Source organism: Priceomyces carsonii (genome assembly GCF_900007245.1).
Source record: "Priceomyces carsonii strain CBS4050 genome assembly, scaffold: Debaryomyces_carsonii_scaffold_3, whole genome shotgun sequence".
Lineage (NCBI taxonomy): Eukaryota > Fungi > Ascomycota > Pichiomycetes > Serinales > Debaryomycetaceae > Priceomyces > Priceomyces carsonii.
The window spans coordinates 1,536,260-1,551,966 of NW_026946676.1; the positions used below are offsets into that span (position 1 = coordinate 1,536,260).

Sequence of the window (15,707 nt, forward strand, 5' to 3'; positions counted from 1 at the left end):
AACTGTGAAGTGCTATGCATATATTTAGAAGGGCAGTAGACTTCGTGATCACTCCTTTCAAAACATAGAGATGAACTTCGATGAGAGAGAAGATAATGACGGTGTTAGGCTCTCGTGGAATTGTCTTCCGAAGTCCAAAATGCAGCATCACCGTAACGTTGTCCCATTGGGTTCTCTTTACACTCCTTTGAATAATAAATCAGAAATCCCTATCGCAGGAAAGGAGAATGTCACTTGTTGTCGGCAATGTCGATCATTCATAAACCCATTTGTTGCAATCAATGATGAGATATGGCATTGTCAATTCTGTGGGTTTTCTAATCGTATCAATGTATCACAAGGTATCCCATTGGGATTGAATCCTGAGTGTTCTACTATTGAATATCAGACTGGAAGGACAAGTAGTTTTCCGCCGCTCTTCTTTTACGTTGTTGATACTTGCTTTGATTCTGGGGATATTAAAGAGGCTTTTGAGTCACTTAAAGAATCTTTAACAATTTCATTAAGTTTGTTGCCCGAAAATGCATTAATTGGTTTTATTTCTTATGGAAAACATGTCCAAGTACATGATTTGACTAACCAGGGTGCAAGTTCGATCTACGCATTCAACGGTAATAAAGAATATACGTCAGAACAGATTCAGAAGGCCATGGGATTATTGGCACCTGGACTACGAGCTCATTCGTCACATGAACCAGATCCTATCATTCAGATCCTAGGTCCCATTGGTAAGCGTTTTGTACAACCTGTTCACTTGGTAGAGTATCAAGTCACAAAAATAATCGAAAGTTTAGTCCCAAATGTGTTTCCTCATAGCGAAATGAAAGAGAGACCAGCTCGTGCAACTGGTGTTGCCTTAGGCATAGCTGCAAATTTATTGAGTTCAATTATTGGTGTCGGTGGATCTTCTGGTGGCCATATTATGTGTTTTATAGGTGGTGCGTGTACCTATGGCCCAGGAAAGATCGTTGGCCAGCTACTAAAAGAACCTTTGAGATCTCACCATGATATCATGAAGTCGACACAAGTGAAATTGCCGTCTGTCAACCTCCAATCGACGACTCAAGCTGACTTATCCTTATTAAGAAAGGCTAAGAAATACTACTCAGGGATTGCAAAAACTCTAGTCACTATGGGATTGAGTTGTGATTTTTTTATTGGCAGTTATGATCAAATCGGCCTATTTGAAATGGAAGAAATATGCCATAAAACTGGTGGAATTGTTGTTATGAGTGATTCTTTTAGCACATCGATATTCAAGCAGAGTCTAATGAAATTTCTTCGAAAAGAGAATGAAGAGTCAGATTACCTTGACATGGCATTTAATGCCACTTTAGAGTGTCATGTTACGTCAGACTTAAAAATAAAAGGCTTAATAGGACATGCGACTGCGCTTCCGGTTAGTGAAGGAACTCCAAATTCAAAATACATTTCACATGAGAGCATAGGAGAAGGTAATACTAATTCTTGGAAATTATGTAACGCTGATACTCAAGTAACTTATGCTATATATTTTGAAAAATTGGACTCCTTGAATCTCAATTTTTCTTACATTCAGTACTTGTTCCATTATGAACATCCTTCTGGAGAGATGAGGTTAAGGGTGACAACAACTCCAATATCGATTGTCTCCGATACTGACCCTATGAGCTTAGAATCTGGTTTTGATCAAGAAACAGCACTCGTTCTTATAGCTAGAGAAGCGGTTAATAAACTTCAGCTTGATTCTAGTAACTTTTTCAAATCATATTTCGAACCATTTGATATTGTGAAACAACTAGACAAGACATTATTTGATTTTTGCTCAAGATTTGCAGTCTATCGTCAGGGTGACTTATCCTCATTTAGTCTTTCATCAACCTATGCAATGCTACCTCAATTTATGTATCACTTGAGAAGGTCTGTCCTCATAAATGTTTTCAATAGCTCCCCTGATGAAACTTGCTTTACGAGGCATGTTTTCATGCATGAGGATCTTACAAATTCTCTCATTATCATACAGCCTACGTTGTTGTCATATGATATTGATTCCTTCGGAGAAATTGATGAAAATGGAGAACCAAATACTGAAGGAATTCCTGTACTATTAGATTCCCTATCTTTAGGACACGGTAAGATTCTCCTATTAGATACCTTTTTCCAAATACTAATTTACCATGGTTCAAAAGTTGCGTCATGGAGAAAGGCTGGGTACCAAGATATGGAAGATTATTCCTATTTTAAGGAGTTCTTAGAGGCACCTAAACAAGAAGCCGTTGAAATATTAGTAGACAGATTTCCTTTGCCTCGGTTTATTGATTGTGATGAAGGAGGCTCGCAAGCAAGATTTTTAATGGCAAGATTGAATCCGTCTACAAGTTATGCAACCAATCCAAATCATCTATATGGAGCTCAGCTAGATGTTTTCACAGATGACATCAGTTTGCAGCTGTTTATGGACCACATTCAAAGGATGATAGTGGCCAAGAAGTAAGATGCCAAAAGAGGGACCCATGAGTATTAGATTTCCAAGTTTAAAAATATACAAAATCATACCTAGTAAATATGCATCACTTTCTCAATTTAAAACATGAGCTTATCATTTGTCGTCCACATCGGAATTCTTCAGTTTGGCATAATTAATTGCTTTTTTCAAGAATGTAGTCTTTTCCTCCTTTATATCCCTAGTTGAAGGCTCTAATTCTTCTACAGCCGATGCTTTCTCATTCTCTTTAGGCAAAATTTTAGTACTTTCGTTACAAGTTAGATGCTCTTGAACTTTTCCTATAAATTCTCCGTAATCATCGAATATCAAGTCAGTTCCAACTAATCTTTTCCAATTGGTTTCAAAAATTTTCCCATCTATTACTCCGAGATTATTGACAATATCGTTAGTGTTTGACTCCGCAGTAAGTGTGAGGTTTCTATTTGATATTTTCACAAGAGGTGATTCATTATTTATATCTGTGATTTGAAATTGGGAGGAAGGACGTATTAGATTGATTTTACTTATGGTAGACTCAAAATTATTTGAGTCCTCGAAATTTTGACTCTTTGCTGCCACTGGGATATCAATGGTGACAAAAAAATCCTTTTTTAGTTAGTAAAAATATTTGTTTATTCTGTATAAAATTTACGAACGTACCTCGTACTGCTTCGAGTCCACTGGATCCCCTTCGGACATAGCGTTTGCTTCACTGCTTGAAACCTTGGAAACATGGTCTATTTCTTTCTTTTCAGCTGCTTCTTTACGTGCTTTGATATCCTCATCAGAGCCTGCTTCAAATTTAGAGTGAAAGTCCCAGTTCATTTCTTCACCATCTTTTAAAAAGTCACAATTTCCATTCATGGTGATGATCCATCTGTTATCTTTCTTCACATATTTATCTAGTGAGCAAGCGCCAGCTCTCAAGAGTGAGCCCTGGTCATCTAAGGTGTCATATACGCTCTTCCGCTTCAATAAAGTAATTCCCAAAGCAATTTTAGTTGCAGCATGTGTGACAATGAGGATATTTTTGACATTAGGAAACCTCTCTTCGAATGTCGGGATGAATGTTTTCCAAAATTCAGAAGCACGATTATATATATCTTCTTCTGTCTCACCGGACTCATTTGGCACAACCCCAACTGTTCTATCTCTATCCCAATATGACGAATCAGCAAGGCAATGAAAAAATTTTGACAATGTATCGTAATTAGCAGGTTCAGGGATAATTCCTCTTTGCTTCTTATACCATTCTCCAACACCTCTATCTATTCCCACTTTTACAGATAAAGCGTCTGAAATTGGTTCAGTTGTTTGAACACATCGGTAAAATGGCGAACTTAATATAAACCCTGGCTTCTCTTCTTCTGGAAATGAATTGATATATTCTGCCAATTGCTTTGCTTGTTCAACACCATGAGCTGCTAAAGGTGGATCACTATCAATACCAGTTGGATTAGGGGGATGCGGAGGTGGGAGCCAATTCGCTCTGTAGCCATGTCTAGCCACATATATAGTTTCTATAGTCATGTATGTTAAGTCTATACTCTTTACTTTAACTTATATTGCGTTATTGTATTTAACTGACTCGTGTTTACTCTATGGTGTCCGAACAATTTTGTGTAACATTGTTTAGATCTGAGTTGAGTTTGTCTTTCAACGCACTCCCGCTACAAGAATGATAGATCCAGTGTTCATGGCGAGATCACATCTACATTCTAACTATTTCTAGACTTATTTTAATTTCAAAATGATATGAAGTTTAAGATATATTGTAATTATAGTCTTGAGTTGCTGGCACGTAAGTAAATTAAATCAACATCTCTAATGGATTTTCGACGATCTTCTTCAAAGCTTTTATCCATTCACCACCTAAGGCCCCATCCACAACTTTATGATCAAAAGAACCAACAATTGTGATGACATCATCGAAAACAAAACCTTGCTCATTCACCTCTGAAGGAACAGCTTTCTTCGTGACGGTACCAATTGCAACAATAGCACACTGTGGTGGATTGATGATAGAAGTAAAACTGTTGACAGCATGATTCATACCTAAGTTTGAAATGGTAATAGTACCACCTTGATATTCTTCTGGACTCAATTTTCCTTCTTTAGCCTTCTTTCCAAGAGCCTTGATTTCCTTCGAAATAGCAGCTAAACCCTTGGTGTCTGCATCTTTGACAATTGGAGTAATCAAGCCAGTAGGAGTTGCAACTGCGACCGAAACATCTACAGCTTTGTATGTTCTGATAATTCCTTGGTCACCTAACCAAGCTGAATTAACCTCTGGTACTCTTAAAGATGCTAAAGCAATAGCCTTAATCAAAAGGTCGTTAATTGATAATCTGTATCTATCTTCAGCCGACGCATTGAGGGATTGACGTAATTTTAACAACTTTGAAACAGAGATCTCGGAAGAAACTATGTATGATGGGCATTCTTGGGTGGATTGGGTCAACCTCTTGGCAATAGTTTTTCTCATATTGGTGAGAGGTGTATCTTTATAAGTTGGACCAGGAGCTGTTCCAGCACCAGCAGAAGGTGTTGGGGTGGCATTTTCGAGATCCTTCGCAACGATTCTACCATTTGGTCCTGACCCCTTGATGTTTTTCAACGAAATTCCCTTGTCTAAAGCAATAGTTTTGGCTAAGGGAGATGCGAAAATTCTATTGACAGGTTTCTTTGACAGAGATGAAGGAGATGAAGGTTTTGGAGATTCAGACTTTGATTCTTTCGGCTCATCCTTAGATGTGTCATCTTTTTGTTCCTCTTTGGCAGCTGGAGGAGCAGATGCCCCACTGTCTCCAGCATCTTCAGCAGTGAAATTTTCAAAGGCCGGGACACTATCAGCATCCTCGACATAAACTGCAATAGGCTTTCCAACTGGAATGTCTTGTGTACCTGCTTCTAATAAGATTTTAGCAAGGTAGCCATCTTCCTGAAATTCAAAATCCATTGTAGCTTTATCTGTCTCAATTTCAGCAATTGGCTCTCCAGGCAGCAATTTATCGCCAACTTTCTTTGACCACGCAGCTATGTTACCTTGTGTCATTGTTGGGGATAAGGCCGGCATGTTAATAACAGTATGTGGTGGAAATTTGCCTGATGAATACAATCTTGCTAACTGTAAATATGAGAATCTATGTTGCCTGGTGCAAGCAACAGCACGCGTTGCCAAACTGGTCCTAGAAGCAGCAAATAAAGCAGACATCCTTCAACTTTTTTACTAAAAGATTTTATTTACACCAAACTTTAGTATGAATATTTAATTCTATAAACCCAATATATTCCTCACTAGCATCGAATGTTATCTCTCAGTCGCATGGTTGTCTCCCGACTTTGTTAGGTTTTTGTGTGATGTTTCGGATATAAATGTCCGCCACAGAGACATTTAACTATAAAATTATAAACCGTTGAATATAGAGCGCTTCATTTAAAGCACGACATCTTGAGAACCATAATGTCTTATATCGATTCTACCTTCACCCTGCTCACTACTAGAATTATTAAAGAAATCGGAAACGTTGCCATATGAACTCTCCTGCTTTACACATTGTTCCTCGTAGACCACATTTGCAGCCCCATTTCTTTGAAGACTATCCTTTGCTGTTTGCCACAGAAATCGAATAATGCCAAAGTTCCAACCAAATACTTTATCAACATTGCCATTGAGCCATGAACTGGTATTTGGATCAGAAGGATAACCCGAGCCTATATTTGCTCCTACCAAAGTGGATAAGTTAACGTTGAAGTATCCTAAGTTTAAATCTCTAGTTACTTTCGCAACAATTGATGCGGTACTTACAATTGGATATATACTATCCGCTTTTTTTGCTACTGTTACCTCAATACCTGGGAATTCTCTTTTTAGCTTCGCTTGATAGGAAGTTGGAGGACCGACAGTGTCGACGTATAATTTTGTCACCCTGACACCCTTGTTTAGAATGTCCTTTATTAATTGTATGGTTGTGTCATGAGCTTGGTCGTTAAGATTATACGAACCCTTTCCCAGTGTTGACTGTAACATTCCCGACAGAATATCTCTTGCTGTCATAGTTCTTGTTGCCCAGCCTACATTTCTGGCCAAAGTGTCATCCTTGCTTAACATAATTTGAAATAGCTCTAATCGCTTGTCCTCTTTCAAAGTTTTCGAGTCAGCAAATCCATATTCCCTCTTTAAACTATTCAGATATTTTTCAAGAGCATACGCTATCCCGTAAACCATTGGACCTAATACAGGACCCCTACCTGCTTCATCCACACCTAGAACGATGTCTTCATTGGGGTTAGATATAATAGCTTCAGGTATGTCTGACAAATAAGTCGATGATTGAAATTTTAAAGGATCCGCAATTGACGATACGGAAGGAGGCAACCAAGTGTGAGACTCGATTTTTCTTCTCTTAACATTAGGAGTACCCACTGAGTCTTTCTTCGTTCGATCTTCTTCACCAGCAGACATCACATTTAGCTTTCAATCTCTATCTAGATTATTAAAATTATTTAAATCGAGCTCTAATTACGCGTAATTGATATAAGGAAGTGTAAACACGCCAAACCACATACAGGAATCTTCAGAGAAAATCGAATGGACGGTAAAGACAGAAGACAGAAGTATGTACATTTATTTATATGATAAATAATTCTTCACTGTTTCGTAAGTAACAAATGTGACACAAGTAGCAGGAACAACTCGAAGAATATTTGCGCCAAAACCCTTATAAAATCCTCTCATTCTACCCTCGTCGCCCCATATACCTTTAGCAACACTAATGATGCCTCGTTTCTCATTTTGTGGGTTATAACTTTGTAATCTTGTCTTTAGGACTTGAATGGGGTACATTAAGGTCATGCTAAGAACTTTTGAGAGTGCTGAGGAATAAATATATTCAGTCGTCGATAGCTTGGAGGTGTTATGTCTACTTGTGAAAAAGTTTTTGGAATGATCATATAACGTAAGCTGAATACTCGCTTGAAAAACTTGAAGCATACTAGGAGTAGTACCCTTCCAGAACCCTGCTATTCCTTCGCGTTGGTATATTTGTGAAATACCATCTCTTAAAGATTTATAAGCATAGACGTCGTACTTTGAAGAACCTAGGATCCTGGTTTTCAACACCCAAATAGGATTCGTGATTACGGAACATGTAAGACCTGTAAGCGTCGAAGAGGTAAAATAGTCGACGGTCTTATTAGATGTGTGTATAATCCCTTTAAGTTCGGCATAAATGGTAAAATATAATGACCATGCCGTAATGTTTCCTATGAGATTTGGTGCTATCCCTCTGTAGCACTGAATAATGGTATGAGGAAACTTGTATTGCTTCAATATAATGTTATTGGAGTTGTAGTTTGCATATTCTGTAATTGCTGACTTGTTAATTTCCGAAAGAACTTTAGCTATGGATGAAAATGGTGCTCTACTTGGTTCCTTAAGTAATTGAAGTCGAATCTTGATCAAATCAAGAGGATGAAACACTAATGTAGTAACAAAACCTGCTGATAAGCCCGCTATAGTTTCGATTTTTCGTCTTCCTATGCTTTCATTATTCATCTGAATATGTGAAATACAGTGCCAGAAGCTTGTTTCAATTGGTTTCTAATTGAGAGCAAAGCAAATGTAAAGTCAGTGATTTTTGATATTTATATTAAATTTGCGAAACTCTAGATAGTCCAAAATATTCGACAAGCTCAACAGATAGCCTGAACCTACCTGAAAACTGAGGATGCCTCTTGGACTACGCTATAGTTGATGTTCGAGAGTTTCTACAACCTTTGTAAATTATTCCGAAATACTTTGAAAACTATATACATCACGTATTACAGACTGCTGCATAAATGAATATGATGCCTCAAGATGAAGACAATGATCTTAAATGTTCATTCTTCCTATGATTTGAGTCTCGCTCTAAATGAACAATCTTACTTTCCTTTGATGAAATTTGTTTCGTATTTCGAAGAGTTTAAACGACAATATTCACTAAAGATTTAACATCATCTATCTGTTCATAATATACAGCGTAGCTGCAGCATCTATGAAGATGGAAATGGACTTAATAAGTTGAATAACGAAGGCTTGTTCGGTGTAGCTGACCAACCTAAGTATAATACAAATGGGATGAAGCCGTAATGAGCAATTGTTTTAGAGTAATCCAAAACCTTTAATAATCTTTCTTTTGACTCATCTGACAATTGGTATTGATTAGAAACCATTTTCAGGACTCTAGTTTCTACTTCTGTATAAATGAATAATAGTTAAATAAATTATTAAATTGTTCGTCAACTTCGTGATCAAATGGAACAGAAAAAAAAAAGAAAAATAATGTACAGGATAAAATCGACATAAGAATTGCAAATTGAGAACGATTACACATTAATTTAAGGGCCAGTACCTGATCTTCTATGCAAATACCCTAACCGGGTGCTTGAGGCATCATACAGTATTAGTCATGAATCTAATACCTAAAAAGAGAACTGCTTTGCAGTCATATGTGTTAGTTACTCTCTGTTCTCATCAATATCTTCTCTTGTTGGCTTTCTTTTATATAATTAAACGATAATGATTGTATTTTTCACCAAAAACCTTAGCATTTTGTTTTAGTGATTATCTTAATTCCATATTCGCCAGCTCTCTTTTCACTGTTCCGGTTTAATTTAAGCAGCTTAAATTATTGCAGCATGTCGTCAAACTTGTAAAAATAACATTCGCAATAGTAACTTTTGCTCCAGTTTTTCACTCACAAGATATTCATAAAACTCCCATAGTGGACCTCATTAGAGGAAATAGGGTAAGATGAAGGTTCTATATAAAAGTGAAAACAGGACCATTGCTCTATATTCGGACACATGTTCGCTACTTTTCAGACAATTAACGAAAAAGTCGACGAACTCATGGGGTCCGTCCGTGGCTGTCGAAGTAGCTCCCAACGATCAAATCAGCAAAGAAAATGGCTATAAAGTCTTAATTAGTAGAGATGTCCATGGATGTCTCGGCCTCATTACTGTTGAGGAACAGGTTTTCTTGGTTGTCATTACAGGAGCAATTAAGGAAATAGCACAGCCTTTGAGATATGAGACTGTTGATAAGATATATTCAGTGGAGTTCGTGTCGTTGACTAGTGACGAATGGGACTTTGTAACTTTGGATCCTAATGGAATGCCAGTTCAATCTTCTGGGGCAGATGACTACGACGATGGAAATGACTACAACAGAACTGTACATCCCTGTTTTGAATTAAGGAAGCTATTGTCCAATGGGTCTTTCTACTATTCAAATGACTTTGATTTGACTTCTTTACTTCAAGACAGAGGTGTTTCCCGATCAAAACTATATGAGAAAAGAAGTACCCATACAAGAAAGATTAACTTCGAGCATTATCTGAAAGACTATATGTGGAATTCTTTCATGATGAAAGAACTTCTTGGTTTCCGTTCTAAATTGGATGAGTTTGGCCAAGCATTGTTAGATGACAACAAGTTTTTAACAACAGTGATAAGAGGCTGTGCATCTACTGTAGCTTTAGGCCGGCCGGGTGATTCTTTGACCATTATATCAAAACAGTCGTGGAAGAGAGCAGGAACGAGATTCAATGCTAGAGGCATTGACGATAACGGGGATGTTGCGAACTTTGTCGAGACAGAAGTTATCTTTAGTCGCTTACTGCAAGGGCTGATATTTGCCTTTACGGAGGTAAGAGGCTCTGTTCCCGCGTTTTGGGAACAAGATTCGACATTGATAAACCCTAAGATAACACTAACTAGATCATTGGAAGCAACGCAGCCTATTTTTAATAAGCATTTCTTAGATTTGAAACACAAGTACGATACATGTCACATTGTGAACTTGCTATCTAAAACAAAACCTGCAGAAGCATCTTTACTGAGGCGCTACAAAGATTTATATAATAATTTTGACCAAAAGCAGGACATGCCTTTTACTGAGTTTGATTTTCATAATGAAACTAAACAGAGCGGAGGTTTTGCCGGGGCTGCAAAGATCTTACCTCTTTTGGAAAACACGTTAGCCCAGATTGGTTGGTTCTCATTTGATGTTGAGCATGACGAAGTAATAACAAGACAGAACGGTGTATTTCGAGTCAATTGCTTGGACTGCTTAGACCGCACAAATCTTGTTCAACAGGTTATAAGTCAAAATGTCCTAGAACACATTTTGATGAATCAGTCAACAAATGGATCAGGATATCGGGAGCGATTCGCGTCAGATGAAATCATCACCCGACACAATTCAATTTGGGCTGATAACGGCGACGCAATCTCCCAGATTTACACTGGAACCAACGCATTAAAGTCCTCTTATACTCGATCAGGGAAAATGAACTTCGCAGGTGCCATTTCTGACGTAACTAAATCAGTTTCGCGAATGTATCAAAATACGTTTATTGATGGTAGAAAGCAGTCGACTATGGACTTATTACTTGGCTATGATGCAAAGAACTCAAAGCCGGTCAAGATCTATGATCCAATCAATGATTATGTTCAAGAAAAATTGAAGGAGCAGTCTAGTGCATTCACGACATGGAGTAACATTACAGTATTTGTGGGTACTTTCAATGTTAATGCGGCTTCCCCAAGTAATGCTCTTGATTTAACAAGTTGGCTTTTTCCTCCTGAGATTGCCGATACTTCTCTACCTGACATATACGCTATTGGACTACAGGAGATGATTGAGTTAAATGCTGGCTCGATTTTGTCAGCCGATAACAGCAAACCAACGCAGTGGGCCAACTTGATCAACAAACAGCTTAATTCACAAAGGGAATCTTACTTATTATTACGTACAGAGGCTATTTCCTCGATCTCGTTATTTTTGTTCGTGAAAAAATCTCAAGTGAGTAGAGTCAAACAAGTTGCCGGCTCTTCAAAAAAGACTGGAATGGGTGGAATTACTGCCAACAAAGGTGCATGTGGTGTTAGGTTTGATTTCGGTCTGACATCCATTGCGTTAGTGACGTCACACTTGGCCGCTGGTACCACCGCTGTCGTGGAAAGATATAATGAATATCAAACTATTATGCAAGGCTTGAAGTTTACAAGAAACTATACTTTGAGCGATCATGACCATATAGTATGGTTTGGTGACCTTAACTATAGAATATCCATGCCAAACGAACGCGTGAGGTCTTTGATTGATAGTGGTGCGTTTGATGAGTTACTTCAAAATGACCAATTGAATCAAGAGCTTTCTCAAAAAGGTGCCTTTAGTATTTTCAATGAAGGAGTAATTAAGTTCTACCCAACTTACAAATTTGATAAGGGAACTTCGAACTATGATACCTCTGAGAAGCAAAGAGTTCCTTCTTGGACAGATAGGATTCTTTACAAGAGTTCAAATGGCTTGGAAAAAATCCAACAATTGAGTTACCGATCATTAATGGATATATACATCAGTGATCACAAGCCAGTTTTCTCTCTTTTCAAATGCAAAGTTAAGTTTGTTGATGAACCCAAGCGACTTGAGATGGCTAAATTCTTGTATGAGGATTTTAAGAAGTATCATGGTGATCAAGGAGATATATCTCTAGTTGAAATATCTGACAGTGCTTCGTCTACGAAACCTTCTTCATCTAAGGATTCGAGTTTTACCGCTGATACTTTATCGGAAATGAATCTCTTGGATGACTTCGAAACTTCCGGTCCCAAACTACCTCCACGTCCCTCAAGTGCCAAGTATGCTTCACCTAGGAGAATACCACCCCCTCCAGCAAGTCGAAATATTTCTGCGAAGGCACAGACTGAACCTCTCAATAACGCAAATTCTACTTCCTCAAGCATTCCACCACCTCCTCCTCCCCCAAGAAAAACAACCTCAGAAGTGAAAGTCCCGGTTGGATTTTCGGCTACGCCTTTAGTTCCAAATAGGTCTCATTCTGGAACCCCATCGAAAGGCTCCCCAGTTGTAACACCCAATAATACATCACTGGATATCAAAAAACCGCTTATACCAGCTAAGCCATTGTCATTGGCGTCTGCAAAAACTGATGGTGAAAGACCAAAATCCCCCGAAAAAAGCGATAGAGTGCAGGTTAGGCGCAGCCCAGTCCCTCCTCCTCCTCCTAGAACACTGACTAACAACAAACAAGTCGAAGTATCTAATTCTCCAAGAACAATGGCAGATTGGGCTCCTCTAGTTCCAAAATAACTTTAGATTTATTTAAGCATTCATAGATCTTTATATACACACCATAATTGATATTATTGACAATTACTGAAAGCTGTTGAATAGAACAGATAAGTTGATAAGTTCTTACACAAGGAATGAGTACTACTTCGAAAAGATTAAAGAATCTATCCATATCTGTTCCAGTGCTCTATGGAAATAATGCAGTGAAGCTTGCCCCCGAGAAAAGGACTGAGCGTACACCTCCGGATCATACTCATGAGTGGACCGTATTTATTAAACCTGCCCTAGATAACATAGATCTTACTCCCTTAATAAAAAAAGTGACTTTTAGACTACATGAAACTTATGATACCCCAGTACGCACCATCGAACAACCACCTTATGAGGTTACAGAAACTGGATGGGGCGAATTCGAAATCATAATAAAAATACATTTTCATTCAGGTGCTGAGCTTGGCATAAACGAGAAAAACTTCCAAATATTTCATGGCTTGAAGCTTCATCCTTTCAATCCCCAAATCCCTCAAAAGGAAAATGGTGAGGTGCATTCTGTAATGTTTGATGAATTAGTATTTCAAGATCCTACTGAAAAGGTATTCGAAATCCTTACTCGAAAACCATGCAATTTGCTCCCTTACCAGTTATCAGATGAGTCCAAAAGAGATCAAGAGTACATAAGGACGGACGAGTTGGATGAATTGGCAAGGTTGGATGTATATGTAAATAGGGTGAAGGAAGAAGTTGAAAAACAAAAGTCTGAGTTTCAAGATCTAGAATTGCAAAAGGCGGCCTTGCTACAATAGGGTGAATGGCACGTTCAATATTCTATAGTTTGTATAATACCAGTTAAATTTTATGTCGATATGTATGCTAAACAGTAAACGTCTTGCATTTCTGAAGTGCGAACTGAAAGTTACGAGAAACGAAAAGAAATGAACTTCCATTAAAGTTTATATCTATTCAATTGGTATCTTCGGCGTCCAATTCTATATGCCTTTACAAGATTCAGCCATACCTAATAAGTAACTTCAAGTAACTCACGCTGTATTGATAAAGATACGAAGCAATAAGATACATCATGAGACAAATCTCACATTTTCATCCTTCAATATATAGCAAATTACAGGAATTCAAGTTTGTGTTGGCTTCATCTTCTCCCAGAAGGTTATCTATAGTCAAAGACAATTTGGGTCTACATAATGTTTTAGTCATCCCTTCGAATTTTGAAGAGAATTTACTGAAATCAGAGAATACAGTGCAAGAGTACGTACGAAAAACGTCGTTAATGAAAGCAGAATTTGTTTCAAGAGACTTAAGGGAACAAAATCGAAATGAAAAATACATTGTTTTGTCCGCAGATACTATAATTGCTTGTAACAATAAGATATTTGAAAAACCACTCAATAAAGCCAAGCAACGGGAAGCCTTCAATCAATACAAGGAGCATCCAAAGATCCAAGTTATCACTTCAATAGTGCTCACAAAGATTGATGAAGGACGTATAACTGTTAAACAAGACTTTGAAATTACAAACCTTGTATTTGATAGCGATCTTTCTCAGGATGTAATCGATGCTTACATTGATTGTGAAGAAGGCTTGAATGTAGCAGGGGGATTTAAATTTCAAAATATCGGTAGCTTGTTATTCAAGTCCATAGAAGGCGATTACTTTAATGTAGTTGGACTACCTGTACGCCGTACCTTCCATATGCTTGAATCTTTGTTAAAGTAATAGAGTTCATAGGCACTCTATGCTTAAGAAATTTCAAGCAAAACCTGCATTCTCCAATTTTATCCTGTATATATTGTTTAAAGGAAAAGAAAATTTTAGATGAGCATCGAGTAGAATCCCAATCTTTTTCATCGTGAAGTCTTTATACATCGTTCAAAAACCACTCTATAATGGTTCGTAAAAGTGTCGAAGCAGAGCTGGTTAAGCAGTCTGAAAAAGAAGCTGATTTGCTACAAATTCAACTGTCTTCATCGTCAGGAGATGAGTTATCATCGGAAGAAGAAAGTGACATTGAAGGCCTCTCCAGTGAAGAAGAGTCACAGAATGAAGATGACTCTGAAGGTGAGCTAAACTCTGAGATAGAAAATAAAACAGTTGCTGAACGTCCATCCCTGTTATCGGGGCATTCAGTCAACAAGACGGTCAAACGTATCTCACCTCAGAAAGAAAGTACTAGGCACAAAAGAGCTATCATATACATAGGAAGAATTCCCCATGGATTCTATGAAGATGAGATGAAAAAGTATTTTACGCAGTTTGGTAATATCATAAATTTGAAACTCTCTAGAAATAAGAAAACTGGGAAGTCAAAGCATTATGGCTTTGTTGAGTTTGACGATTACGAAGTGGCCAAAATCGCAAGCGAGACAATGAACAATTATCTTATTTTTGGTCATTTATTGAAGTGCAAATTAGTTGACGGCTCGCATGTGCACGAGTCTATGTTCAATCTGTCTGGAAAATTCAAGGTTCTCCCATGGAAGAAAATTAGTAAACACAGGCACGATAAACCCAAATCAAAAGAGCAATGGGAAGGTTTAGTAAAAAAGCATGAGCAGAGAAAGGCATCCAAACTTAGAGAGTTGAAAAAAAAGGGCATCGATTTTGATTTAGCAGCTATATAATGAATGTATCAGGTTTACGTTGGCAATGCTAGTAACCCATGTACTCATGTAGTAGAATATATACCGGAATTAAAAGTCTGACCCAAATTCAGAAACGGCGCAGCGAGAACATACGCTCTTCCTAGAGAGTTTTCACAATTCTCAAGCGCAGCGTTCTGCGGCTCAGATGCTGCCCTACTAAGGCAACGGATCGCGATAGTGCTGAAGATTTTGTTTTTCAAGGCGGTGGGAAGAGCTGCGAGACGCTGTTCATTATTGAAAGCTTACATCATCTTTATCCTGATTGGACTCGAGTCCGGCTGGAGTAATACATAATCTCCGTGGTTTTTATTGTTTAAGCTATCACATGAAGGAGACTGTTGTCGCAGACTTCATGTGTCTTCGTTCTGTGCGCGGCTTGGGTATCATATTTTGAGTAAAGTTACCCAGATTGAAAAAAGAAAATTTATACAAAGTCGCTTA

General features: G+C 37.9%; 10 protein-coding genes across 10 annotated transcripts; 5 read left to right on the forward strand and 5 right to left on the reverse strand.

Annotated features, from left to right (window-relative positions):
* Positions 1-70: 70 nt before the first annotated feature.
* On the forward strand, positions 71-2,473 carry PRCAT00003352001 (uncharacterized protein; the record flags this gene model as incomplete). The annotated part of the gene is made up of 1 exon (XM_062953273.1): positions 71-2,473. One exon carries the CDS (start codon positions 71-73, stop codon positions 2,471-2,473), a length of 2,403 nt encoding a protein of 800 aa, XP_062810092.1.
* Positions 2,474-2,578: 105 nt separating this feature from the next.
* PRCAT00003353001 (transcription factor TFIIIC subunit) lies at positions 2,579-3,994 on the reverse strand (the record flags this gene model as incomplete). Its single annotated transcript, XM_062953274.1, has 2 exons — positions 2,579-3,070; positions 3,188-3,994. The coding sequence occupies 2 exons, from the start codon at positions 3,992-3,994 to the stop codon at positions 2,579-2,581; spliced, it is 1,299 nt and encodes a 432-aa protein (XP_062810093.1).
* A 280-nt stretch (positions 3,995-4,274) lies between these two features.
* LAT1 (dihydrolipoyllysine-residue acetyltransferase) lies at positions 4,275-5,678 on the reverse strand (the record flags this gene model as incomplete). Its single annotated transcript, XM_062953275.1, has 1 exon — positions 4,275-5,678. One exon carries the CDS (start codon positions 5,676-5,678, stop codon positions 4,275-4,277), a length of 1,404 nt encoding a protein of 467 aa, XP_062810094.1.
* A 222-nt stretch (positions 5,679-5,900) lies between these two features.
* On the reverse strand, positions 5,901-6,929 carry RNH35 (ribonuclease H2 catalytic subunit; the record flags this gene model as incomplete). Its single annotated transcript, XM_062953276.1, has 1 exon — positions 5,901-6,929. One exon carries the CDS (start codon positions 6,927-6,929, stop codon positions 5,901-5,903), a length of 1,029 nt encoding a protein of 342 aa, XP_062810095.1.
* A 162-nt stretch (positions 6,930-7,091) lies between these two features.
* On the reverse strand, positions 7,092-8,021 carry PRCAT00003356001 (flavin adenine dinucleotide transporter; the record flags this gene model as incomplete). The annotated part of the gene is made up of 1 exon (XM_062953278.1): positions 7,092-8,021. One exon carries the CDS (start codon positions 8,019-8,021, stop codon positions 7,092-7,094), a length of 930 nt encoding a protein of 309 aa, XP_062810096.1.
* A 479-nt stretch (positions 8,022-8,500) lies between these two features.
* Positions 8,501-8,680, reverse strand: TOM7 (Tom7p; the record flags this gene model as incomplete). The annotated part of the gene is made up of 1 exon (XM_062953279.1): positions 8,501-8,680. One exon carries the CDS (start codon positions 8,678-8,680, stop codon positions 8,501-8,503), a length of 180 nt encoding a protein of 59 aa, XP_062810097.1.
* A 580-nt stretch (positions 8,681-9,260) lies between these two features.
* PRCAT00003358001 (phosphatidylinositol-3-/phosphoinositide 5-phosphatase) lies at positions 9,261-12,626 on the forward strand (the record flags this gene model as incomplete). Its single annotated transcript, XM_062953280.1, has 1 exon — positions 9,261-12,626. One exon carries the CDS (start codon positions 9,261-9,263, stop codon positions 12,624-12,626), a length of 3,366 nt encoding a protein of 1,121 aa, XP_062810098.1.
* Positions 12,627-12,742: 116 nt separating this feature from the next.
* On the forward strand, positions 12,743-13,411 carry YAF9 (Yaf9p; the record flags this gene model as incomplete). Its single annotated transcript, XM_062953281.1, has 1 exon — positions 12,743-13,411. One exon carries the CDS (start codon positions 12,743-12,745, stop codon positions 13,409-13,411), a length of 669 nt encoding a protein of 222 aa, XP_062810099.1.
* A 275-nt stretch (positions 13,412-13,686) lies between these two features.
* On the forward strand, positions 13,687-14,340 carry PRCAT00003360001 (nucleotide diphosphatase; the record flags this gene model as incomplete). The annotated part of the gene is made up of 1 exon (XM_062953282.1): positions 13,687-14,340. The coding sequence occupies one exon, from the start codon at positions 13,687-13,689 to the stop codon at positions 14,338-14,340; it is 654 nt and encodes a 217-aa protein (XP_062810100.1).
* Positions 14,341-14,510: 170 nt separating this feature from the next.
* On the forward strand, positions 14,511-15,245 carry NOP15 (rRNA-binding ribosome biosynthesis protein; the record flags this gene model as incomplete). Its single annotated transcript, XM_062953283.1, has 1 exon — positions 14,511-15,245. One exon carries the CDS (start codon positions 14,511-14,513, stop codon positions 15,243-15,245), a length of 735 nt encoding a protein of 244 aa, XP_062810101.1.
* Positions 15,246-15,707: the final 462 nt, after the last annotated feature.